The 27,681-nt window shown below is 42.0% G+C and overlaps 1 protein-coding gene and 1 long non-coding RNA gene across 3 annotated transcripts; both read left to right on the top strand.

Annotated features, from left to right (window-relative positions):
• The first annotated feature begins 513 nt into the window (after positions 1 to 513).
• LOC134093921 (two pore channel protein 2-like) lies at positions 514 to 11,157 on the top strand. The gene is made up of 23 exons (XM_062547230.1): positions 514 to 584; positions 683 to 860; positions 1,069 to 1,185; positions 2,536 to 2,645; positions 3,141 to 3,213; positions 3,532 to 3,631; positions 3,747 to 3,812; positions 5,058 to 5,122; positions 5,213 to 5,319; positions 5,733 to 5,814; positions 5,998 to 6,084; positions 6,374 to 6,493; positions 6,933 to 6,992; positions 7,478 to 7,606; positions 7,888 to 7,937; positions 8,105 to 8,204; positions 8,395 to 8,466; positions 9,067 to 9,140; positions 9,233 to 9,335; positions 9,436 to 9,518; positions 9,669 to 9,750; positions 9,849 to 9,940; positions 10,259 to 11,157. The coding sequence occupies exons 1-23, from the start codon at positions 529 to 531 to the stop codon at positions 10,335 to 10,337; spliced, it is 2,085 nt and encodes a 694-aa protein (XP_062403214.1). The 5' UTR covers positions 514 to 528; the 3' UTR covers positions 10,338 to 11,157.
• Positions 11,158 to 11,205: 48 nt separating this feature from the next.
• LOC134093922 (uncharacterized) lies at positions 11,206 to 26,030 on the top strand. 2 transcript variants are annotated; one of them, XR_009940391.1, is made up of 4 exons: positions 11,206 to 11,377; positions 22,209 to 22,357; positions 25,279 to 25,336; positions 25,497 to 26,030. It is a non-coding gene; the product is annotated as an uncharacterized LOC134093922 (long non-coding RNA). The 2 variants fall into 2 exon arrangements; XR_009940392.1 differs by lacking the exon at positions 11,206 to 11,377 and adding an exon at positions 21,965 to 22,076.
• Positions 26,031 to 27,681: the final 1,651 nt, after the last annotated feature.

Raw genomic sequence — 27,681 nt, forward strand, 5'->3', positions numbered from 1 at the left:
AATTGGTTGGCTAAAGTATGGTTAAAGTATGGTAGCCTAAATTTGTTTGGTAGCCTACTTCTTAGAATAGGCCTATCGAAAGCAGTGGGTTCTATATTGTGGCATTGAAGGAACTCAATGGAAACGTTACCACTTCTCAAAGGAGGCATATTAAAACAGCCAAAAGATCATGGAAAGAACGCACATTTCAACCCCAGGACAAGGCGCTCGTCGATTTGGTTGCCACACTGTGGTAGGTGATATAATTGTTGTTTCTGCATTACATATCTCAATTGACTAGGCTAGAAATCAACCATATCCTATCATTGTATGATGTAAATAGGCTATTACAATGGAAATCATATTTCCCCCCTTTCACTTGTGTAGTGGACCTCTATATCCGACAGGCAGTCGTACTGATTGAAGATGCCATAAACGTATGTTACCATCTTGCACAATAACAATATGTAACTGCCTGGAACAGAATTATCTTGCTAATTTCACATTTTGTCTCTGCTCTTTTGGTAGTACCGCTCCATAAAACATTACATGGATTCCAGATCTCTTAAGCTATACAGGTGGTACTACTCCAGAATATGGCAGTGGTAAGGTGACCACAGTTAGGAGGTTATTTTCACAATTTTATAATATCCTGCATTTTCTTCATATGGCCATATGGCTTCTTTCCCCCTCTCCACTTCAGGATGCTGAATGTCATGATAGTGTTGGTCCTTGGCCTTGCCTTCATAGAGAGCCCTTCCTCCCTGTCCCAGACCTCTGACCTACGCTACAAACAGTGCCCCTGGGAAGCCCCGTGTGGGCTCACGGAGACCATCGAGATGCTCTGCCTTCTCACCTTCACACTCGACCTGGCTGCAAAGGTGCATTTGGACAACGAGCAATCCAAACTACCTCTTGATTGTTTTGTGTAGTATGATGGCTTTGTTGTAGTTGTCTCTATTTAAGATATTTAAGATCTCATTCAACATTATGTCTTAAGGATTTACTGAAGAATTTTGTTTAACACAAGGGTTTTACTATCTCTATTCTATCCATCCAGACATGATATCTGTTCCCCATTTTATATAGATCTATCTGATTGGTTGGGGAGAGTTCTGGAAATGCAGATGGCTGATAGGCTACATGGTGGTTATTGCATTGTCTTTCATGGACTGGACATTATCCTGGGCCATGCTTTGTCAAGAGGTAAATGTTCCATTCAAACATGGAATCACATTCAAATGTATTTTACATAGTGATACCTATAAGGGCGCTTACATACTCAACGCGAGCAACGCAAGCAAGTAACGTTAGCTACGCGAGTGACGGGCTCCCTTTCACGGGGCAGTCACACGCTTGCGTCGGCCAACGTTCGTCCGTTGTTTTCCCATTCACTTTACATTGGCTGGACTTCATTTCATGCCGCACTGAATTGTGGGTCCGATGCGTTGCCTGAGATACGTTGCCTCCGCTAAAAAGTTGAGAAATGTTCAACTTTTGACGGATCGCGCAAGCGCCAGCCAATGAAATTCCGTGTATGCAAATTCTCGAACACTGACAAACCAATCAGTTCGCGTTTATGGAAATGTGACAAAATGAGGCATACGTTGGCGGACGGAGGCGTCTGACTGCACCGTCACGGTGCAGTCAGACGCTTGCGTCCGCCAACGTTCGTCCGTTGTTTTCCCATTCACTTTACATTGGCTGGACTTCATTTCATGCCGCACTGAATTGTGGGTCCGATGCGTTGCCTGAGATACGTTGCCTCCGCTAAAAAGTTGAGAAATGTTCAACTTTTGACGGATCGCGCAAGCGCCAGCCAATGAAATTCAGTGTATGCAAATTTTCGAACACTGACAAACCAATCAGGTCGCGTTTATGGAAATGTGACAAAATGAGGCATACGTTGGCGGACGCAGGCGTCTGACTGCACAGTCATAGTGTACAGTGTACACAGCGAACGCAAGCAACGCGGGCAATAGCAAAACGCAATACACCGCTCACGCAACAGGGGGTAGCACTGTATTATCCACATTCACATCATATATAGGCGATAATCATCAACACCCTGAACAATTTAAGACCACTGGTATTGTTAAAAACATTGGACAATAATCTCTCTCTCCCATTTCAGCCTCTCGAGGAGGTCACACAGCATATTAACTTCATACACACACGTACACACAACGTTGATTATTTATTGCCTACCGAAAATGTTCACTCGGTAATCCTGTGCTTCACGAACTCACTCAACCATCTTAACTGCCAGTATTTATCGGTAGCTGGGTACAAATGTGGACATTTTCGTACTTTCACATAGTTTTTACTCTTTGCCCGCAACTGTATTCAAAGCTTCTTCTGTAAATATGACATATAGTTGAAATACTGAACAATTATTGGAGTATCGCCCCCACCGACAACGCATGGTATTGCATGCTTTGGTGCGTCGCGTATCGAAGCGTAGCGATGCGTAGCCTTGCGGCCGCGTATGCGTAGCAATGCGTTGAGTATGTAAGCGCCCTAAGGCTTTTCTTACCATGTGTCATGCAATTGCAGCATAACATTAGATTCAGAAGACTCCTAAGGCCATTCTTCCTCTTGCAAAATTCATCACTGATGAAGAAGACTTTGAAATCCATCAAACGCACTCTATCAGAAATTATGAGGTAGGCTAGGCTACATCTCTTTTAAAGTCAATTTGTGTCATATTCTCTCTAGTTGCATATTGCATTACACAGTACTGTTATATCCACAAAAGAGAACTATGGGATGGTCACAAGTCTCAGGAACCTCTTACCATAGTCGTGGTTATGGCTACTACATGTTAAAGTCATGCCTGAGTCTGCCTGAGTTAGAGGAGGCCCCAACAGGCACATTGGAGAGTGAGGAGGCTGCTTGTTTTCTATGAGCTTTGACCAAAAATGATCTCAAACTTTAAAGTAAAAACAAAACAAACATAAAGTGTCCAAAGAATGTAGGGACAGCCACTATGTCATCTGTAGTTAAATTAAGGGATAACTTTCCCTTATTTGAAATGTGAATTTTGTGAAACAACGAATGGTATTGGAACAAAATGTAGGTGTAAAGATCTTGTGTCTTGAGATAAAAATACAAACATCAGCTTTCTCAGTAACGTCAGTGTATATTTGCTGTCTCTCTAGTGTCTTTTTGCTTGTAGTTCTGCACCTGTGTCTCTTCACTATATTTGGAATGCTGCTGTTCACCAGACAAGAGGTAAGAAGCCTACAGTACATGGGCAGAAATGAATAGGAGTGTGAACAATTGTCTCTGACTTTAAGAGAAGCTACTCATTGTCACAACAGCATATGAAACAAATTACGTAGAATCAGCTTGCCATAACCTCTTAAGGCTGATAAATGTTAATCCAGCCCTTGATTGATGACTAGTTATGTTTCATAAATGTTTCATAAGTGTCTCAGCGCTTCTTTACACATTTGGCATATCACTCAGTCCATATACAGCAGGGTACTGTAAAATAATTTGTGATATTTTCCAAATTGTTTTAAAAACCTACATTATGTCCTTCACAAGGAATCCAAGACCCACACAGAATGGGAGTCTTACTTTAAGAGCCTTCCTCAGTCTTTCACATCTTTGCTGGTTCTTATCACTACAGCAAATAATCCAGACGGTAGGTAACCGCATTACCCATTCATAATAATTACAAGCAGCAGAATGAGCTGTGTGATCTGAAAAATACAGATATTACTGCTTTGGTTTTAACAAGTTTGTTTTGTTCGTTAAAGTGATGACCCCAGCATACTCTTCAAACAGAATCTACTCTCTATTTTTCATCCTCTTCAGTGGTTTCGGTAAAGCATAATTATTTTCAGATTTCAAAATGTAAGCTACTGTACATGAAACACACCTGTATAGATTTACACTTACAGTTGGATATTTCCACTTTTATTGCTTTCATAAGTGGAATCTTGATCAATTTACCCCCCCCCCCCCCCCGAATGTCAACGTTAAAGCAGATTTCTACAAAGAAATATTAATCAATTACGAATATTTAATGCAAAATAAGTGATTGCACACAGTATGTATTCACCCACATTCAAGTCAGCATTTAGTAGATGCACCTTTGGTATGGAAACTGCGTGGATATAGGTCTCCGTTAGGCTGGCACATCTTGATACAAGTCATTTTATTTTCCTTTGCAAAACACTCAAGCCCTGTCAGGTTGTAAGGAGATTGGGAGTTAACAGCCCTTTTCAAGTCCAGCCACAGATGTTCTATAGAACTGAGGTCTGAGCTTTGACTCATCCTCTCCAGAACATTCCTCTAGTTGTCTTTAAACCATTTCTGCTGTATGCTTCCACTCATTGTCTTACTGGAAAGTAAATCTTCTCCCAAGTTGTGGTTGTCTTGCAGAATGGAGATTGCCCTCCAGGATTTCCATATGTTTTGCTGAATTCATTCACTTTTACCTTTACAAGCCTTCCAGGGCCTGCGGAGAAGTATCCCCACAGCATGATGCTACCACCACCACCACCATGCTTCAAATTAGGGATGGTACGCTTTTGGTGATGTGCAGTGTTTGGTGTCAACAAAAATAGCATCTAGTCTGATGGCCAAACAAATCCATTTAGATTTCAACAGATCTTCTTCCATATGACCTTGGAGTCTCCCACGTCTTTAGGCGACTTTAGTCGAGATTTAATAAGGGCTTTACCACTCACCCATAGAGCTTTGACATACAACAACCAACAAAAGTTGTTGTACTGTATGCATAGTTTCTCCCATCTGCTGAAGCTTCTAACTTCTTCAGAGTTTTCAAAGTTGCCTTGGTGGCATCCCCAACCAGTAGTCTTCTTGAACGGTCACTTAGCCTGCTCTAGACAGATCTGCCCATTTGCTATATTCCTCACATTCCTTAATGATGGATTTTACTGAACTGTTTTTTTGTAAATTACTGTAAAAAGGCCAAATTAAATTGACAAAGATTCATTTTATGAAAGCAATAAAAGGGGGGGGGGGGCACTTTTTATTGGCACAGTAGTTGAAATCCTTTATTTCAAAGGCCTTTCAAGTTAAATGGCATCTAATGTCTATAGGAACATTCTTTTTGATGAACCTGCTGACTGCCATCATCTATAATCAATTCAGGGGATATTTACTGGTGAGTGGTTCCTATTTCTTCTCGTAGATGTGACCTTAGTTGAGCCGTATTAGGAAGGTGTTAGTTAAAGATATTTTCTTATGTTTTTAGCTGTCCATCCAGACGTCCATCTTGAGAAGGAGGATGGGGATCCGAGCTGCCTTTGAGCTGCTCAGCTGCCAGCAGCCAGCACTCACTCTCTCTGATGATGACATGATGTAAGGGACATCTTTGTGGGGACTCGCAACCAGGATGCCTATTTGAAATAGTCATACATATGTTTGTACTTTCTGTGAGATCCTGCCAAGTTTCACAACGCTTACTGTATGCAGTCTTGTAAGGAATACATATTTAAGTCGTATATATGCAAGTCAGGAAGTATTATTAATGTTCATACCTCATTGGGAATAGCAGTATGGTCAAAAGCAACTCTTCTGATCTGAAGCAATGCTGTAGGATTTGTCCACTTCATCAGTATCTGCTGCACCTCTATGGTCTATGATTCCCTTTGCTCGCCATGTTTTGGGACTCTAGAACAATACGTTTTTGATCCCTGACTGGAGGCAGAGAGTAAATATTGTGGTGACCGATTCTGACTGTGCAGTTTAACAATCTTGTAATGTTTTTGTAGTGAATGCGTGCAGGTGAAGACACTTCTGAAGGTTCTGAGACGAGTCAAGATGGATTCCTACTACCGGCAGGCCATAATTAAAGTCTGTTTGGGCATGCTCAGTTCAAGTCTCTTTATGTCATTTAACACGAGCTTTTTAAAGAGCCTGTACAAAGATGCTCTGCAGTGTTCAAAAAGACAGATCGCTGTGGACAGTTACAACAGAAACAGCTAATCTTTTACAGTTTCCATTTGCTCTTCTTGTGTTGTTCTGTTTACTCAGTAGAAAGCGCTGCAGTCTCATAATGGCCACATTGAGAGAGAAGCCTTTCAGATGTTATTTGACGAACTGGACAAAGACAGGATCAAAGAGGTGAATCACATTGCCGTATTTGCTGTATTTGAAAAGGCACTGACAAAGTCATTTGTAGACTATGGAAAAGGACCTTAGTCTGCTCTGTTGGGCTTACATGAACTGAGCCTGCTGGAGACTGATTCATCAGCCAACTATTACGGCATATACTGTATGTACAGTACATGCCCCTTGTGGTGTATTTGCATCACAATCATAACAACAGTGGATTCATGTGACGGTGCGTTATGTTTGAGAGGCTTGGTGATCTGACCTGCAGTCCTGTTTTGTATTCACTGTGTCCCTCCAGCACCCTCCGGCTCCAGAGTACTCCTCCGTGATCCTGCGCAGGCTGCAGCGTGTCCTCAGTCACGGCGTCATCACGGTGGGAGGCAACGCCGTGGCGCTGGCCAACGTCATCTGCATCTGTGTAAGACCGGCTGGACAGCGCTCAGCTGCCCTTTACTAGCCTGGTGTAATATTCATCTGCATCTGTGTAAGAGCGGCTGGACAGCGCTCAGCTACCCTTTACAACAGCATGCTTTTCACTAGCCTGGTGTAATATTCACCCATAGGGTACTGAGGTGTTTTAGAATACAGCGTTCACAGAATGGAATTATTGTCTATTATATCAAACAAAATCTTTTTGATTTGATTGACATTTGCTTGTGACATTTGTTAGCCAATGCAAATGAGCAACAGATGATATTTATACTTTGTTCTTTTTTTGTGTCTGAGATTGATGAGAAATGAGGGGATGTTACATCTTTGCTTTGGGTTGCACTCAGTGCACGTTAAATGCGCTATATAGATAAAAGTACCTTACCTTACCTTACCTTACATCCATACAAAATGCTTTTGTATTACAGACTATCCTTGTGATTGACTCAGGAAAGACCTTGTCTCAACGAGATGACTACTATTTGGAGGTGACTGGGTCCTTCATGTCATTTCATTGTCATCTTGGGGAATGATATAAGCTGTTCATGGCCAACTACTGTATTTGTGCTGTAGTCTTACTCAATGAGTTAAGTAGCTTGGGATAGTGTTGGTAATTTGTTGATCAGTGTCACTGTCAAATGCACTTGCCAAAGTCAATTAATTAGTGCTGAATTAGCACTCTGCTAGTAAGTAAGGATAATTCTATTTGGACTTGTAAGAAGGTCGAAAGTTAAGTCAGCTAATGAGTTTTCTACAGTTTCTAGAATGTACTGGAAACCACTGCTAGGATGTACTGGAAACCACTGGTGTGTTTATAACAGAATCATTTCAAAGTTTTTTTTGTCAAAGTTTTTTAAAAATGCAAATTACAAGCAGGTGATTCCTTAGTGAGCAAGGAAATGTCATACATGCATAAGGATAACATTTTCAATTGATCAAGTTTCAAAAAGTTATTTATTTTTCCTTTTTGCAGTTAATCAACTGCTTCTTCATCCTGTGCTACCTGCTGGAGATGCTACTAAAAATAATTTCTATGGGATGGAGAGGCTACCTTTCCCATGGAAGTAACGTTTTTGATGGATTTCTAACAGTACTGTTACTGGTAAGCACAGTCTCTATGTACTGTGTCATCATGGCCCAATGAGGCGTTCCAATACATTATATACAGTAGACTCCCTTAACTAGCCAAACAAGTGCCTTTGCTCAATGCCTCTCCATCAGCTGATCTTTTGTGGGCCTGAGGTGAACACTGTGTTTTAGTGATATTTTAAATGCATTATCTGAGCGGAATACTCTGCTGAATGACTAATGACATTGCATCCGTCTACATGCATATGATATTATTCTATATGTCTATATCTTTACGACTGCATTTTTCTTCAGGTCCTTCAGATATGTGTCTTTGCCACTTATAGACTTCCATTTGCCAGCTGGTAAGTTCACCGTTGCACAGAGACCGATGAACCAATGATTTGCAGTAGCGTCCTTAGTGAATGAAACACAAAGTCACACTTGGATGGAGAGATGTTTATGTTGCACCCACTTCCCCCAGTGCTGTTGTATTGTCTGTGCTACATCAGCATAGTGTGTTCTGTTGCAGGAACCCTGCCAAGAAAGGACTGCTGCCTCTGTACGAGATGGCACATCTGGTCAACATGCTGATCGTTGTCCGTTTCTTGAGGATTATCCCTAACATAAAGGTATTGTAAATGCCATATTGGAGTTCACGTTAATTCATCTAATGTAATTAGAATTCATTTTAGTTTGTTTGTTATTTAAATTGCCACTCGGAGTCCAAATGAAACAGAGAGAGAATCTTTTTTTTGAACGGGGTATGAGGGATTGTAGACATTTTAATGGTATTTAATTTGTTTTATAAACTGATTTCAGCTTATGGCTCTGGTGGCCAGCACCCTTATGGATTTGGTGAAGAACCTGAGAGCGTTTGTTGGAATTTTAGTGGTAAGATCATAAGTACGGTATAATAATAATAATACAAAAGTCTGGGGACAATTGTATGTGTGGGTATAGCGTGTTTGCATGCTACTAACCTCCTGTTCTATTTGGGCAGACTTCATAAGTTGTATGCTGTTGGTTTTATCCAACAGTAGCATAATACCTTTTATGCTGTATTTTGGGCTCTTACATGTTCTGTGAGTTCGGTGCACTTTCACATTGCACTGGCAGTCAGGGCCACACAGTGTTTATTGGTTTACCAATCAACATAGTTATATCACCGCCAGCACTAACTCTGCTGTACTGTATGTGTGGGCACACTTGAGCATTCTCTGTTCATATGATCATATGATGCCTACTGCTCTCACTCTGACTAATACAATGTGCCTATTGGTGTTTGATTAAATATCAAGTAGGGATAGCTGTTTGACTCAGTTTGACTGAGGATAGGTCAGTGTGTGCTCTATGTGCCGTTTCGGTTTATGTTGTTGTTAGAGATGTTACTTTAGTATTAGAGGAGAATTCTGAAGCTGATGTTGTTTCTTTTCAGAGGTTACTGACAAGAGTATGCTTTTACACTGAAACAATCTTATGCTTGTCCCTAAGGTTGTCTTTTATGTCTATGCAATCATTGGAATTTGGCTCTTCAAGGGAGTGATTGTGTCTCCCACTAATATAAGGTAATATTTTTAACAAACTAGCAGTAAACATACCCATTATATATTCTGGTACTGGGACTTATATTACATTCTGCGTATTCATTCATATACAGCTGCAGTCATTCTCAAATAAGGAAATACAGTGGCAACGTTTCAGTTGAATGTGGCTCATATGAACAACTTGGCTACTGGGCAAACAACTTTGATGACTTTGCTGTGAGTACACACACACACATTCACATCATACTAATAGTTTAATGTGAAGTGATTGTCCTGAGTAGTATAGTGTTATAATTGTTTATTGTTTACCCCCTAGGCATCTCTAGTTCTGCTCTACAACATCATGGTGGTGAACAACTGGCAGGTTTTTCTGGAGGCCTACTCAAGACACACCTCAGAGTGAGTTGTGTCTCTACTGGTGCCTGTTGCACCCAGCACTTTTATACACTCTTAGCCACTATCAGGTTGGATGTACATATGTCAGTTTGGAGATGGCTGATAATTTAATGTTTTAATTTAATTCCATTTTGCATTTTTTTTTTATCACAGATGGTCAAAGATTTACTTTATTTCCTGGTGGCTGACCTCTTCAATCATGTGGGTGAACCTGTTTGTGGCTCTGATTATAGAGGTAAGGCCAGTATATTGATGAACATCTACCTTGATTTACATATTGTACATATGATATGATATGATATACTGTAAAAATTGTTTCCCTTCTTGGTCTAGAACTTCATCTATAAGTGTGACAGGAGTCATGGGTCCTCCGTGTCTGATCTGAGCGTGACTGACTTTGAGACGACTGTGCAGCTGATGTTCAGGTGGGAAACACTGACCTGCTTTTCTGGAGAGTTTTTTCTCAAAGGGTCGACTAGCATCTCTGCACAGACCCATTTAGAGCAAAGTGTGCCAGACGCCTGGCGAGGATCTGGGGCCCCCTGCAGGGGTATGGAGTATTGCAGCTGATAACTAAAACCTGGATTCTCAATACATCCATATATGCTGTTCCAGACATTCTGATGACGTTAGTCTAATGAGATCCTTTTCAGAACTGCTGCCCATTTAACTTTATGTGACTATGTTTCAGGAGTAATTTATGTCAAGACTCATTGGTTTCTGCTCATGTTTCCTCTGGTTAGAGAGCACATCCCAGAGCCCACAGAAGAGGAGATCATTAGCAGGCTACATGAGAACCCGCATCTCCACCTTACTCTGTAGTGCACCTTAAGAAGAAAGCTAAGTACACTACACTCTCAGCCCAACTGCAGTGTATCACAACAGGAGTCTTTCAGCCTGTACCTGTCTTACCAACCGTTCCGCATCTCCACCTTACTCTGTAATGCACCTTAAGAAGAAAGCTAAGTACACTACACTCTCAGCCCAACTGCAGTGTAATGCACCTTAAGAAGAAAGCTAAGGACACTACACTCTCAGCCCAACTGCAGTGTATCACAACAGGACTCTTTCAGCCTGTACCTGTCTTACCAACTGTCCCGCATCTTCACCTTACTCTGTAATGCACCTCAAGAAGAAAGCTAAGTACACTACACTCTCAGCTCGACTGCAGTGTATCACAACAGGACTCTTTCAGCCTGTACTGTACCTGTCTTACCAACCGTACAATTGCTCTGTCTCTAGCACTAATAGCACTAATTGACCTGCTGTGAAGAAATAATACGATAAATCCTGTGTTTTGTCTTGTCTATTTAAAAATAATTATTTCATCCATTTACATGAAATTGAAAATGCCGCTCCATGTAGTGTAGTATCCACGAGTCTGTAACTTTTGCCTACACGTGAGTCTGTGAATGAGATATTAAGAATCTGTACAAAGTTTATAGCACATTTTGACATTGAACTAAATCTTAATGAAACCATGCCATATTCCATTATTAGTCTTTCAAGTTTTTTTGAAACCATATGACCTGTCTTGAACTGATGAGGAAGTCCATATTGTTCTCCATAACAACACACAGTCCATGCAGTTTTGCGCAACTTCCTTGACAAGTTCTCAACGCAGGCCTCATGTGAGATTACTGAGTGGTTGGGAAAGTTGTGGTTTCGTGTAAGTGGTTTGTGAGGATGTGAAACAGCTGATTTCTGTATCTCTGAGCTGGTCACATGCATTTTCACATCTGGTGTTTTGTTGGGTTGAGATCAAGTTGAGATTGAATCTATTCCCATTGTGTGTGGATGTGTTTAGCGGGTCATGTGCAACACCATAGAGCTCTTGTTGACACTACCATTGCTGATCCCAGGTATGTAGCTATTGAAAATTAGTGAAATTGTCTATTATTACGTTATTAAGTTCTTGGCTGTTACTCCTCACCATCATAGTTTGCTTAAATCCATGTTGGCCTTCTTGGGCATTTTGATTCTTTGCTAAATGCTGCCACCTGCCTGCTAGGTTTTGCAGTGTCTCACATTCTCTTTTGTCACATAGTGGGTTTCTATTCATTATCAAGCAGGCCATGGCATTTCTCTACATTGGTCTATTCATTTCTTTAGAGAAAATTCTTTCTTTACTCATGTTATGTCTTTATAAACTAATCAAGCAGTGTATTACCAAAACGAACTAAACTGATTTGAGACATGCTTTACTGACCTTTGCTAGGTCAAATAATGTAAATAAAACTACTGATTCAGTGCTTGTTTCATTAAGATTCAGCATCAGATAGTTAGTGAAGCCCATTTATTTCACAGGCACATTTTCCAGCTTTTGCCAACAGATGTTGATTCGACACATACACACATTTTACATGAATTGCAAATAATATTGAATTATAATATGTGCACATTATGTGTGTATTTGAAAATCATGATTACATATAGTGTACACATATAAGCATAATATACATAGGCTATGTGTGTGTGTGTGTGTGTGTGTGTGTGTGTGTGTGTGTGTGTGTGTGTGTGTGTGTGTGTGTGTGTGTGTGTGTGTGTGTGTGTGTGTGTGTGTGTGTGTGTGTGTGTGTGTGTGTGTGTGTGTGTGTGTGTGTGGTTGACTGTGTATGTCTCAGCAGATTTCTGTGAGAATACCGAACATAAACAGTTACCAGTGAGCATGTCTTGACGCAAGACACCCACACAAGACCTACTAGCTCATATCCAGGCAGCACCCACTCAGCCTGTTTGTTCACCTTGCTGAGCGGTTTCGTGGCAGGATCTAATCCATACCTGGGTTGTTCCTACATGCACCTGCTCGGTCCTGCCCATGACCCAACAAAGCAGCCTCCACCCCCATGCCCTGAACCCTTCAACTGGTGGTATGGCCCCCCAGCCAACTCTTATCACTTCCATTTACTGATAGGAATGTTGTACAGTCAGCGCAGCTGTGGCCATAACTCAAAAATGTGTCCTCAAAGCAGCAAGTTCTGAATCTTAGAGGATTTGAGCAATCAGTAAAAAACTATTTACTGCCAAGACTGCACTTTTTAGTGTGTGACAGTTGCACTCTCTGTCTTACTGTTCCTTCTCAGACATTTGCATAGGAGTGGCTGATATATCTGGCAACTTTCTAGAGCAACATCCAGTACCCACTTTAGCACTAGGTGTCACTGGTGCTTACATTTTATACTTGTCTAAATTGTCTACCCATCCACAGGAAAGCTGTGTCAAACTAAAATATTGTGTTCACTAGTTCCATAGCTGTGCATAGTGCCTCTTTGCCTGTGCATGGCTGCCTAGATTTGTACATATTCATGTAAACCATCAGCCTTTATTTGAAACCATACTCTAGTTTCATGGAGTGTAACATGCTTGAGTACTTCCTGTTAGCTGATAACATTATATGAAGGATACAGTATGTCAGTGTGAGAATGGATAGGAATATAGCAAGACGCTAATTATTACACACTGATGAATTATTTTGCTATGAGGCAACAGGCCTACTGTTTCAAATCTCTGACAATGAAAAAGCATTTTCCTGTCATCACAACAAATGTAATTTAGTTATCATAAATATTGGGTCAATACAAAACAATACAATACAATAGCATCATGCCATGTGCTTACTGTGAGTGCTTTGGAACATTTCCTTGGAACTCCAGGTGCATCTACACTTGACTACAGCTTCCTTGTTCTTCTGGAATGCAGTTACTTTACTTTATTTTAGACGTTATACATATTTTTACTTGAAGTGTGTTGAGGTGTAATTTGCTTCGTGTCTTGATTCATAGTCTAATATAGTTTGCCCTTTTGCCCTTTTGCCCTTGAGAGGTAGGGATGTCGTTCAGTCCCACTCTCTTCTCAGAGCGCCAGCTAAGTCCTGTTTCTATAAATTAAAGACCCATGGAACCACAAATTAGCAGCATATACACATATGCGCACAAGTTTGGCACAATGGTATGCCCATAGGAATATAATGCCCGGATAATGTTCATGTGTGGATCTATTTTTTTTTGTTGGAGGAAGCAATTAAAGAAGGGCTGGCACTCAGTAGTCGGGGAGCCCACTTTTTGATGTGTGTCTGTTGTTGCTTCAGTCAATGAAGGAGATGTGCAGGCGGCACAATGCTCTTTTCAGCCCGGGGTAAGCCCTTAACAGAGGGGACATCAGAGGAGGAGGACCGCGGGAGAGGAGGCAGAGCGAGGGAATGGCCAGGGAAATAGAGGGAGAGAAGGAGAGAAAGAGAGAAAGAGGGGCTGAGAAGTGAGAGTGGCAGCTTTTCTTTCTTTCTTTCTTTTGCCATCAACGCCACTCTGTAATTAGGCTTCCCTGCCTCCATCTTGTGGTTCTTTCTTACTGCCGCGTAATCACGGACGTTCAAGCTGGCCTTAAAGCAGGGGAGTTGCACCTGTCGGGCCAGCACCTCCCGCCTGACACAGGGAGCAGCCATTAATCTGTAACCTTGGAGCCTCCACTCCACCCTGCACACCTGGACCACAGGTGGACCTTTATCTCCGGGGCTGTTCAAGGGGATGGGGGCTGAGCAGAAGGCTCCGGCCCAGTTCAATCTGTCCCTCCCCAAGCAAGCATGGCTCCAACAGCAGGCACTCGATTATGTCATCCTGGCTCATGGGGTTAGGAGGAAGCCCTAACTTGCTGCCCAGAAGCTGTGCTGTAGAGAAGAACTTTTCTACTTGCAGCACTAACTCTCAAATGCAAGATAAGATAGCATGAATAGATTTGCATATGATATCATGTTAGATGTAGAGATATCCGATAAACTGGTTTTGTAAAGAACACACTTTTTTTTCTCTTCTTTCAGTTTTTCAGTTATATCTTTCAGTGATGTGTTTTCTTTCATTACGCATAACTGAAAACCAAAATCCCCTGGAGTTTTGCCATCATAAGCTGAACAACAGAATCAGAATCACACAGAAATTACAGTAGTTCAAAACACTGCTTACATTACTGTTCTTCATATAGTATCAGTAGATTTTTCTAAGATATTTCTCTTGTCAGTTTATACTGACCCTACTGTATGTATTTCTCTGTACCTCTGTGTAGAAATGCCATTACTGCTCCAGACTATTTCAGTTTCCAGAGCATTGCAGTTTTTTTTTTAGCTCTACCATCGTTCAAAGTGCTGTGTGTGGCCTGATTAAGTTGAAGGGACCTCACACAAACCTGGCCAAAGCTAGTTCAGTTAATTAACTTGTGGTCAAAGTACAAACTGTCTGTGTTTGTAGAAAAGGGGCCTCCAGTTTTGAGCCATCGTTGTGCCCCTCCTTGAGCGGTACCGGAAGAATTTGCATACAGGTGAAAAGTACCAAAGGCCTCTGTGTGTACTTGTGTGTGTGTGCGTGTGTGTGCAGGGTGTGTGGGTGTGAGTCTGTGTGATCACGTGTCTGTCTATGCATGTCTGTTTGAAGAATGTGGAGGGAAAAAGCTTCCTTTATGTGAAGTGACTTATTTAAAGAGTTCAGGTCAATATTGGCATCTGAAGAGCTCCCTGCAGCTGTTCTCCTCGCTGAATGAGGGAAATTTACATTGAGTTCAAGGTGGTCAGGGTCGGACAGAGACTGATGGCCCGCATTTATCAGGTGGCAGTAGAATGTCTGTGGTGGACACTGTCCACCGTCTCTCTCTTTGTCTTAGGGTGTGCATCTTTTAACTAAAGACTAAACTCAAGCCTGTTGGTAGTAGGCAAGAATGGCCATGATCCACTCATATACATGTACAGTAAGAGTATGTTTATCTGTAAGGATCCAGCATATGACCATATCAAGATGTCCAACGTTAATGAGGCAAGAACTGCAGAAGTAATGGCACTGGTGAATAAAAGAGGGAAGTCCCAGAGTCTAAGAAAGACTCTTTGGATTACCTAGCATAAATTGTAATTGAGCCATTGAGATTCCCATTGCCTATAAATTGCAAACACTCACAGAGAGAAAGAGAGAGAGAGAGAGGGAGGGAGAGACAGAGACAGAGACAGGGACGTCGCTCCTGTAACCTTTCTCCTGGGGCAGAAGACAGCACACCCTGCATATTTGTGCTCATGCGGTAGAAGTGAGAAGGGTCACTGATACGACATCTTAAGTTTCCTGGTAATCACTCGAGGAGGAAGTTTTCCCAGTTTCCCACAGCAGCAGCACAATGTCCCCAGTCTTGGTGAATGATGCCCCCCACCTCTCTCTCTCTCTCTCTCTCTCTCTCTCTCTCTCTCTTACTCACTCACTCACTCACTCACTCTCACTCAAACCCTCAACCTTTTGGCTTTGGAGGTGATTCAACATATTTTGCCCTCTCACATGACAAGCTTGAGTTGCCGCTCTGTACTGTAAGTGTTGAAGAGAGGGTATAAAGAGCCTGCATTCATTCCCTGGGATGGCTGGGACTGAGGCATGGAATGTGTGCATTCAGGAGCAAACTATGTAAACTGCATTCTTTTTCCGTCTTCCCTTTCATCTATAAGTCTACTTGTTCTTGTGATAGGAGCTGAAAAATAAAGGTGACTTTCGTCATTTAAAATGTGCCAATGGTAAATGGTTGTCTCATTAAGAGAGCATACATATTACATATGTATATTTAGGGAGCAAATGTGTCAATGTCATGGCCATAATGTTTAAGAATTCACATACTGTATAGTCTTCAGTCTTGGAATAGTGAATAAAGCTAAATAAATATTGAATCTCTGTACAGTAAGAAAAATAACAAAAGTTCTCCCCCTCCTCCTTGTTTTAATGCATTTTCTCAAACAGGTCCAGTCATGTCAGACATTACTGAAGAGGCTACTGATATCCATGTTTTCATTCTTATTACCGTATTGCCTCTCTAAGGTACTCAGCAAAGCTGCATATTGATGTGTATACATATCGAATTGTGAGCTGGGAGAATTGTGGCTATGATCATTTATGCTTGAACACGATTTTCTTCTTAGCCTATACCAACAAGTGTTCTATATGGCTAGAGTGATCTCTTTTTTTCAAAGAAATTGCATGAATGGTCAGCTCATGTTCCCTTGCTGTTTTTGCGATCATTACAGTACATCTCTACCTCTGGCTATGTTTGATGGCATCTCAGCCGCAAGCATACTTCCTGTGTCTTTATCTCTCTTTTGAGTTCCCTCTGTGCAGCCAGCAGCTCCATGGCCTTCATAACGCTGCAGACAAGTGGCACCACCATGCAAAGTGAAGTAGAGTGGAAGGCCTGAGCACACGTTCAGATGCAAGGTAGACTTGAGGAAGGGCAGGCTTTCCACAGGACCAGTGTGGAGCGTGCAAGGTAGACTTGAGGAAGGGCAGGCTTTCCACAGGACCAGTGTGGAGGGTGGCAATGAGAGCAAGCTGTTCTGGCCCCCACCCAGCTCCGCTCATTTGCCTTTCACTGAGATACTAGTCTGGGTCTTCTCAATGTGCTAACGTTTCCTGGATGGCGGGCCAATCAGTTTCGAGAGCGAATGACGTGAGTTGTGAAATTGAAAGTGAAACGGTTGTAGCAACACCGGCAAACGTAAAAAATTGCATTTGGAAGAATGTGCAAATGTATGCGGCAAAGGTATATACTTTGTTTAGTGAATGCCAATGCAGGTTGTTATCAATGTTATCAGTTTGTGAGAAATCCCTGATCAATGTGATTAGTTAGACTGGGCCAATGATTTAACTTTAGTTTAACTTTAACTTTATGCTCATTATGAAACTGAGAGAGTACCCAAACTGAAAGCAGGCTAGAGATTGGTTCCAATGCAAAGTGAACATTTGTGATATTTTTAAACTTCTTATTCAAACTGGATATTTGACATAATATAAACCAAAGCTGTGCCAAAAAGACCAAAACCAAACAAAAACTATGTCTGAACTTGTAAATGTTTTAGTGGATGACCAAACACAAACATTAGGTTTTAATATGTTACCCAGGCACAGAATACAATTCAGACAGCCTACTGCAGAGAAACAGCAACAAAAGACAGGTCTCAGAACAGGCAGGGCTATATACAAAGCGGTTGCCTTATGTAAGTTGATTTGATGTGTGATACAAAGTCCAAGTTTATATAGAGGTGGTGCAAGAACAGGTGAGTTTATATAGAGGTGGTGCAAGAACAGGTGAGGGGATGATGAGCAGGTGCAGATTATGATTGAAGGATGGATGAGGAAGTGAAGCTGGATGAGGCAGGAAAATGCATTTTATAACTGAAGAAAACCTTAAGCCTGCCTTTACCAGCTGGACCCATTTACAGTCATGTCATACTAATGATAACCGGAGTTACATGCCATCACTATTACCATCAGTCAGTCATCATGGTGTTGCCAATGTGAACTTTACAACTTCTACCATTACATTGACAACTTACAGCTTTGTACATTTTGTATGTGTGACGCTTGATTGGCTTTACAAATGAGATGCTATTCCTTGTGGTTATGACTGATGGTGAAGGTGTAATCTGCATCATTTTGGAGCATGTGCATATAGTGCTATTGTGCCTAAGCCAATATGGGTCTAATTGAATTATACATGCAGGAATAAGTTGACTACCAGCCATGGTATCTGGGTGTGTTAGTCCGACTGTGAGAAATTTGATTTAGTACGATTTCAGTCGGACTAACATGTTTACAGGAATTTTAAAAGTCCAGACTTTTAGTTGGACTAATACAATAATTCGATTATTTCTAACGTACTAAGCTTTCAGTGGGAAATGTTTGGCACGCTGACTGAATCTATGCAGCCTGAATAACTGTTCAAGCCTCAAGGGTCACAGGTTATTCTTGGAGCGGAGCCAAACATGACCACAGTCTGCGGAGGTCTCGGGGCGATTTGGTTGCGGTCCACTTCACCTCTCTGCTAGTGACCATCAGCCTCAATCAGTCTCTGGAACTTTCCCTGACAGCCTTGGGGATTAGAGGTTACGGGGAGTCAGGGGGTCAACTCTCGGGCCGGACGGTTTCTGGGTCATGGCAGATAACTGCAGACGCGAGCTCCACTAATTTGTTGTAACACTGTTTTTGGTTTTTTTGCATTCAAGTGTCTACATCCAATGGGAAGCGGAGAGTGTGTACTTGTCCAACTCAAGGCAAGATAAAGGTGCTGCTGAGTGCTCATCATGTGTGGCCGGTCTCTGGGATGCTCTAAAGGCGTAGCATGCGTGGGAAACAGCGTGACATGTATGTCAGGCATGCGACAGACAGTCCATAGGCTACCTACAGCCTGCTCGTGTGGTGGCATCATGCTTGATAATGTTTTTCCCATCGGGTCACTGCATGTGAGGACGATAAAGTCACATAACAGAGCAGGGAATGTGTGAGAACTGATTTCAATCACAATTGTGCTATTTGGTCTGGCCGAGAAGACAGCGGACTTCCTGAGGCCCCATGGAGCATGAAGATAAGCACAAATACCAGATCAGCGTTATCTGCCCGACTTGTCGAAAATGTAAATGGACTGAGAGACTGTGTGAATGAAACTGGTTGTGTTGGTCATGTACAGAGATATGTAGGATTCTCACATGCTGAACTGGCTTGTTTGGATACAAACACATTGCAGTCAATGGTGTGACTGTATGGTCCCTCAAGCTTGAGACCCAGGTATCATGGTGCGGTGTGATATGAAGTCATTTTTCCCACATATATGAGGTCATAGGAAACAAGTGAATGGCATCTTGGGTTGAGAAAGCACTCCATATCCCAAAGTCACAATCGCTGTGATCTTCACAAACAATCAATAACAGCAAATTAAACTAGTGTTGTAGCATATCTCATCCAAGCCCAACATTTGAGCTGGTTAGGTGTTATTATTGTTTGGGTGGCCATCATTGGCTGTACAGTGTGGATGCTAATGCTAGCTAGCGTTCCCTCTGCCCCTCTAGCTGCCCCTCTCTCCCTCCCTCCCTCCCTCTCTCCCTCCCTCCGCTCCACACTGACAGTGCTGCTCGCAGGAGAATGTGAAGCTGGGCCCGGGCTGAAGCCTACAGAAGCTGTGTGGCTGATCTCCCCTTTCGTCTAAAGACTCAGCAAACCACACATTCCTCTGGCACCACTGGTGTTTACCGCAGAGGAGCAGGTCAAGGTCAAGGTTTTGTGGACTGGCATGTGCACACGTCAACTCTTTCAGTGCCATCTCCATAAGCTGATGCCCAAATGGCAAAAATGCACGTAAACATGCAGAACAGAAGTTTTGCCACAGGTTTCTGCGAACTTGTAAAGTTTGCTCTTGTAAAAGCCTCTGCAGTAAATGTCCTTCATGGCTACTTCCTGGTACGGAGAGTAATGCCAACCGTGGCACAGTGGCTGTGATTGGGCATATCTTCTTAGACCGAAATCTCTCTCTTTTGGGTCCTTGTTTATAGAAAAAGCAGGAATTCCGATAAAGACAGAGAGAGTTTGTGTGTGAAGAAGTAAGCTGTGAGAGGTGAAAGCCCGGCGCAGTTGTGCAGGAAACAGAGGGAGGAAGATAAGGAGGGAGGGAGGGAGGCATTTCTTTGCCGCTTGATTAACACTGCCAGTATTTAGCGCCCTGATATACATACCTCACACAGTTGCCCGTTGTTAACAACAGGCTGTCAGCCATTCTTGTGTGCGGTGCTGTGCCGCCTTTGTGCCGGCCGGCCAGCGGAGCTTGCAGCTGTCGCGAGGGGCCGGCCTGGCACCCTCTGATCAATCAGGCGTGAAATGCGCCGTGAACGGCCCTGCATTCACAGCCCCCAATGGGCTCATGCTCAGCCCTCCCCCCCAACAAACCCCGATTTGGCACTAAATCTTCCCTAGGCATGTGGGGATCGGCAGACGCTGGCGCCAGCTCTCCCCCCACCCACAACTCCTACTCCTTCCCCTCGCTCCTCTCCCCTCGCTCCTTCCCCCCTTCTCTCCCTCCTGCTTCTCCCCAAAAGCCTCTTCTCAAGCTTGACCCCAAATTTCTGGTGTCCATCAACACCACAGAGAGATTGTCAGGTTACTAGGCAGAATACTGAGTATACAGGTTTTTCCTGAGACTTTCTTTGATTTAAGATTTAGCTGTCAAAATTCAAATTCAGGATTATTAATTGCTTTTCACGACTTTAGTGTTATGTTTTGAGATTACATAACCACCCTACCCCCCCCCCCCCCCCACACACACACACACATCACACAAAAATGTAAATAAGCAAGTAAACAAACAAATAAATAAATACTGTTTGCATTGTTGGTCTTTGGGTGCCCTCAAATGAGCCATGGCATGTTTCAATGTGTGTAACTGTTGATGTGAAAATGGATGCGGGTGTTGATGCTAAATGACAGAGCAAGGCAATGGTGTACCTGAGGGAGTGGTGCCTGGGCCTCCTAATGAAGTTTTCATAAAGACATTGTGCTCTGTTTTTGTGCAATGATGCCAATTTTGTGTCCTAAGGTATTGTCTGGACTGGCTAATGTGACCCAGACAATGATGTATGTTGAGTCCATGGTGTGTGGTCCAGTGGTCTGGGGATTATGGGTACTGATTGGTAGGCCTCTATTATAATGCTTATGACAAACTGAAACTGCATATTAATGGTAGAAGTATGTGTGTGTCACTGTGTCAGGAGGGATTTAGAGGAAGAGGGAGAAAAAAAAGCATTTTATTGAAAATAATTTAATGTTTCACCAGCATACTTTTGAATGTAAACAAAATTCAATTTACATATAGTTGAATCATATATATATATTGCATATACATAGGTAAAATGTGACCAATGGATCTTCAGTATGGAGTTTCATGTGAAGTTGTGGGAAAAGTATATACCAGAACAGTATATAACATAATGTCTACACCACATCTTTTTGGCACCTAGGCAGAGAAAAGTATTATTATGCAAAAGACAAGTGTTCCCCAGAAGAGTGCATATTAAAAATTCCCTCTCTTTATCTGGGCCTGATAGGCTTAAGCACTTCTCAGAAAAAAAAACTCCAAGAAACAGAGAGGCTCCGGTTGGGAGAGTTTGGTGGAGAGAAGCGTTTCGCTGAGCAGCTGCTCCTGGGGCTTGTTTTCCGACTGTCAGAGCGCCAGAAGAATGAGTGGAGGGTAGAATGAGAGAGCGAGTGAGAGGGAGGTGTGTAAGGGTGGTGAGGCACACTCCACAAGCCAGGCCAGGGGACACACACTCTTTTCCCTCTGCTTTTGGCTCTCTTTGACAAAGCTGTCATTGTAAATGGGACAGAAAGGGTGAATTTGGGATGAATTGGGTTTACAGCTTAGCACCCCTCTCGCCCAGTACCCCACTCTTCTTTCCCCCAACCATTCACTCTCTCTCTTCCCTTCTCTCTCTCTCTCTCTCTCTCTCTCTCTCTCTTTCCCTCTCTCCCTCTCTTCTCTGCTCAGTGCTGCCCCTAATCTGTCTGTTTTGTCTGGTGGCCTCATCCTCCTTACAGTCGTGGGCTGATGTCACTCGACCAGGCTGGGCTGCTCAGTGCTTAGGGTGGCTGTGCTTTTGCATGTGAACCTGCAGGACAATATGTTCCATGGAAATGACACACACACATACAGTAACATGAGAAGAGAGGAGCGGAAGTATGAGTGATGGAATCCATGTTGTGTCAGCAAAGAAATATCCGTGGTGCTAAAGCAGCAGTAAGGAGTTCGTTTTAAACTTCCCAGTAAGAACATGCTATCACTATACAGTATGTGGTGTCTTTTGGCTAGTTGTTTCAGTGTCATGCTGAGAAAATTCTCCTTACATTTTCATGGGGTTTTCTGTTCCAGAACTCAGACCTAATACATAACCAGGACAGTGAGGACAGGCTTATTCCCATGGCCATATACTGTACCATCAAAAACAACCAGAAGATGACACTAAAACCAGTAGCCTATAACGACATACCTCAGAAGAGGCCCATTGCTGTTGCTTTAAGGTGAGAGTTGAGTCCTGTGAGGTCATCATGCATATGGCATCTGGGGACATATGTGTATGGGAAGCCAGATTACTGAGCCTTTTGAGGTTTTAGAGCCTAACAGTGAATCATCTGTAAAGGATGCCAACTCGATAACCCCAATGAACCCCCTGACACTCTGAGATGAGGGCTAAGGTACTGAAGGAAGTTGAGTGGGCAGGACCTTGGTGTATTTACTGATCTATTATTTTACCAATAAATATTAAACGGTTATCAAATCGAGATATTTTTAAATCCTCGAGTTTCAATGTGGTGCGCTGTCCATAATCCGCTGATTAATGCAAAAATATACTACTGTGAGAGTAGCACCAGTGGAACAGATGACTCATCATTATGAACTGGTGACTTTGGATTCGAGACTCCAGTTGTAATCCACAAGCATAACTAGAGGATCCTAAATATATCTTATTTCTTGTCTGTTTGCTATTCATCGTATTACTGTTGTACCCTTGACTTGTAGCCTACCAACCTCCATCCCAGAATTATGAATTTTCTGTGAGTGGGAAAGTCTCAAAATCCAGGCACATTGTGATAAGACAGATGTATTGAAATGATGAGGCTAACAGTTCTTTAATCCTGCACAATTATTTTTCTGAGATTATCCTCAAACAACATGTGTGATCCTCATTCAGTTCCAATCTGATTAAAGATGTAGTGTAGAAATGGCATCTCCAAAACTCCCGTGTGCCAGACAGAGCCAATATGTTTGGATATGGATTAACAATTGTGTTTGGCTAAATGATGAATAGGGTTTTAAATAGTGTTGCACAACATGCAGTTTTATTTCAAAACATCCGATTAGCAGCAAGTCCACATTGCTACAACCAACAAAGCTAGGTGGGCATGGACTCACCTAGACTTTAGTTAATTTGAATTTAAACCCCCTGAAGTCTTTAAATATGATAAATATTTAGTAAATAGTAGGATAATTGCCCCTCTTCAATCTAACTGTGCCCACACCTCTCTAGTCTTGCATTTCACTAGTCCACCACTGAGAATTGACTTTGAGTGCTGACAATTAGCATGTTTAGCTTGGTAGCTGGCCGTGGTCCTGGGATGCCTATAGTGGAGATTGGCCTTAAGTGATGACACTCTGGATAAGTGGTAGTCTCAGTTGAGCTACTGGTGAAAAGGAGGCGGGTGGGGTTTGGGTTGGGGGGGTCATAGACAGTAAAAGAAAATGGACACAGCCACCTCATAGGACTACAATAGAGACAAATGGAGCCAATTTAAACCTGTTTCCTGTAGGCCAATAACATGCTGCACATCCTCAGTGTCAGATGACTGAAGAACATGTGACATTAAGCACCGCACTGAAACACTGCAAGTCGTCGGATAGCCACGCTAAGAAAATTGATAACATGCAGAGTGATCCGAGTTCTAGTGCAGCTTTTGGAATGATCTCGCTGATTTACCTGCCAGGAATGTCACCAGAAATATTCATTACTACCAGTCCAGTGCTGGTAATACAATGTGATGTTGTTATCTGCCAATCCTGATGTCATCAGTGGTGGTTTTAGACACAAAAGATGGAATGTAGGTTGGCACACAGACTCAGAGAAGGGAACAGGACATACAAAAGCTAAAGAAAGTGGTTATATCGCAGATGGTAATCAACTGAATACCTCTCTCGTTCTTTGCTTTCCAAGCACAAGAGTAGACTACAACCTATGATAGCCTTTATCTGCCAAGCTCCCAAGACGTCGCTACCACGACACAGACTAATTTGTAAAAATACATGGATAACTTAGATACAGTGTATATTTAGAAAGTTGCCATATTTATACCGGTACAACGTGCAACTAGTAACATAGTAGCATATAGCTCTGTAGAGTTTCCCCTCAGGCTATTTCAGTCTCAGTCAGACTGCTAGACACAGATGACAGCAGCAGGCATGTTGTGATGTGTGGAGAATGGAAAGCATATTAGAATGACAACGTAAATCAGTTACAGAATTAGAAAAGCACTCCAAGAGAAAAGACCTCCATCAAACGAAAACATAACCGCCTCCTGGATCCAGACGGTGATCCGGATCACTCTCACTTCAACACTTCTTCCTTGGGTCATTTCAGAAAGTGCAGTGAAAGTTTGCATTGTATTGACAATAAAATGAATTGCATTTTATTACGAATGAATTTCCCCATCACAGTTTCATCTGTGTTGCATCTCAAACATTTTGCAAATGAATCCAGAATTGCAGAATTTGTTTGAAGTGAAGGACATTTTTGTAATTTGTTTGTAAGTTGTATCACTGACTGATACAACGCTTCCAATGGGTGCCTTTGACGTTTCATGTTTGACTCATTAGCTTAATTATTTCATTGCCCCTATTCACACCCCAAGACGTCAATTGCAATCTGCGTAAACAGGATCACAGTATGTAGAATAAGAGTAAAGACAGTAACTTTGACTAAGTAGACGTGGCTAAGCAATGATGAAATGAGACCACATTGGTAGAGAATTCAGATAGCATAAGTTTATAGTATTACATATTGCAGTATATGCAGTTACATCTCAGAGACATTTCCGTGTGTTTGCGATTGCAGAAGGATTGCAGATGTTCTCCACAGCCAGGGTGGCTTGCATGGTGGAAGGTTGAAGTCATCATGGGATATAGGGAGGTTCAGGTCTGGGTGGTAAGGGATTGGACCTTCAGGGTTCAAAAGCTATGGCACAGGAACAAGCTGTGTGCTAGCCTCCTGTTGGGTGCTTGGGACCAACACAGAGGCCCATTCATCTCTCCTGTCAAAGAGTAGTTTTATGTGTTGAGGCCACGGATGACCACGGATGACAGTGCTCAAACATATGAACACATACATGTCAGGTCATTTGCCAACTCCATATTTTGTTGTTTAATTCATGTCACTTTATGATATTTGCAGGTGTGCAGGTGTTTGTATGCATAAGTAGGCCGATGTTCACAGCAGCATCATTCCAAATGTACAGTATGTGCATACGTGGAGGAAACTCCCCTGTCTTCTTGAGATAACTGAATATAGTTGACAATTGAAGTCACCAATGATGGGACTATATACACCTGTAAAAGTGTACAATATTATATACATTCACAGCACAGTACATATCCTATCCATGTTTACAGGTATACATCCCATCACTGGAGGCCAGGGAGTCCCAGTATCTGCAATGCAGGGGAAGTGATTCAACTGTTACTCTAGAATTAGGCTTGGGGAGTAGAGGATTTAAACGATTATCTGTGTTTGATGAAATGAATGGACGACAATAATCTTCTTTTGAACCCATTCATAAGTTATTTCCCCAGTTTTTTTCTGTTAAACTTTGAACCATTTGGCTGTATACAGGGATGCCAGATTTCAGTCCAGAGCTAGACAGGGAGGGAGGAGATCATACTAGTATAATAGGATTACATACAGTTTTTGTCCTTGTCATGTTTTTTCCTGCAATTATATCATGTCAGACTCTCCAGTATTAGTAAACTCCCCAGTATTAGCTCAATGGATTGCAATGGACTGGCCAATTCAATTCAATTCTTGAATTTCCCCTTGGGGATCAATAAAGTAGCCTATATCTATCTATCTATCTATCTATCAATTGCTACATTTATTAATGAACAATTAACTATTTACTGAGTTGCCATTTAGCAATCGTGATCACTAAAAAACAATGATGAACAGGATGAGAATCTCAAGAGTCACTTCTGAGAGAATAAAATGTAATGATGAGGGACAAAATAATGTAATTATGAGGAAAAAAAACACAACTGGAAGATTCAAGCGCTAATTCAGTATATTATGGCATTATGTCTGACCCAGGGTCTCTTCAGTCTGTTGCAGGCTGTACCATATTGAGCAGCTATTGATGCAGTCTGCCCTTCTCCTAATAGGATTAAGATCTAATCAAATTCTGGAAATATTTTTTTTTTCTTCTTTTTGTCGCAATGATCTCTGTTTTAGGGAAAGTAGTACACATAGCCTACTACTTGTGCTACATTCCTGTAAGAAGTGGTTGTTCTAGGTACTTCAAGAAACTTCTTTTGATAGCAATGTGCCAGTCTGGTTAATTGATCATCAATGTATATATAATACATTAAAAATGAATGTAATGAGGCTATAGACAGATTTCCTGTTTACTAACAAAACTAGATGCGCGCGCACCCACGGGGCAGAAGACGCCGAATGGCCGGTCTTAACGTTATAAAGTTAACCTAATAACCAGCTGCTGTACGCTATAATCGGCATTTTTTGTATGCCACTGTTGTCTAAATGATGATAACATCTCATTTATGAGCTTATTTCAGAGTTTGTCGTTCGTTTTCATTATTTATAAAACATCGTCTTTTTGGCGGTTTTGGTGTTTCTGGCAAATATATGCATTACTTTACATTCCTGAACATTCTCTAACCATCGTCATATCGAATAGTGCTGTTTTCGGCACTAAAATTCATTTTAATATTTTCACGGAGAGCAGCTGCTTTATGCTGTTCATGGTGCTTTCTGCCCCTTGCGTGCGCGCGCATGTTTTCGAGAAATCTATGTATAGAGAGCCGAAGTCCCGCCCCTTCCGTTTGCCTCCATGGGACCTATCTTTGGATTTTTTTGTAATGGCAGTCAATGGAGAAAGATCAATTATTTTCTGGTCCCGATTGTCTTGTGCCTTGAATTACCCATATGCTGTTTGTCAATTTTAATGACAAATTGTCATGTAAAGACATTTGAAAAGTATGTCATAACTAGTGAATTACAACATTGTGAAAGATCGTGTTTTCAACGACTACAAACACATAAGTCGCGTTAGTGACGTTAGACCAATTCACAGCCACGGGCGCCAGCAACAGGTCTTATTTGAGCTTCCCCCTTGCCAATGAAAATATGATGAGTCAGAGGATTGAACACCTCAGATAAGTTGTATTTCATTCATAGACTGTACAAATACTACTGTTAAGTGACTTAGCTGGCAGCAAGATGTAACCGTTAACTAGCATAATAGCTAGCTAACTAGCCAGCCTCTTGTTTGCTAGTTAGTGACGTGCATCGGTTGAGACGACAGATGTAGTCCACTGAATGGATTCGCACAAAACTTACATAACTTTTAAAGTCTAACGAAAAACAGAACTTTATTAATGTGAAAAAATATCTTTTAAATTCCCACACATCATATGTGAAATGCACGGTCCAACTCGAACGGGACCAAAAAATAATTGTTATTTCTCCATTGACTCCCATGCATAAAAAATCGTGAAATAGGTCCCATAGACCGGAAGTAGAAGGGCGTGACTTCGGCTCTCTTGGTTGCGGTTGGAAACCTGT

The sequence above is a fragment of the Sardina pilchardus genome, chromosome 10 (assembly GCF_963854185.1).
Source record: "Sardina pilchardus chromosome 10, fSarPil1.1, whole genome shotgun sequence".
Lineage (NCBI taxonomy): Eukaryota > Metazoa > Chordata > Actinopteri > Clupeiformes > Clupeidae > Sardina > Sardina pilchardus.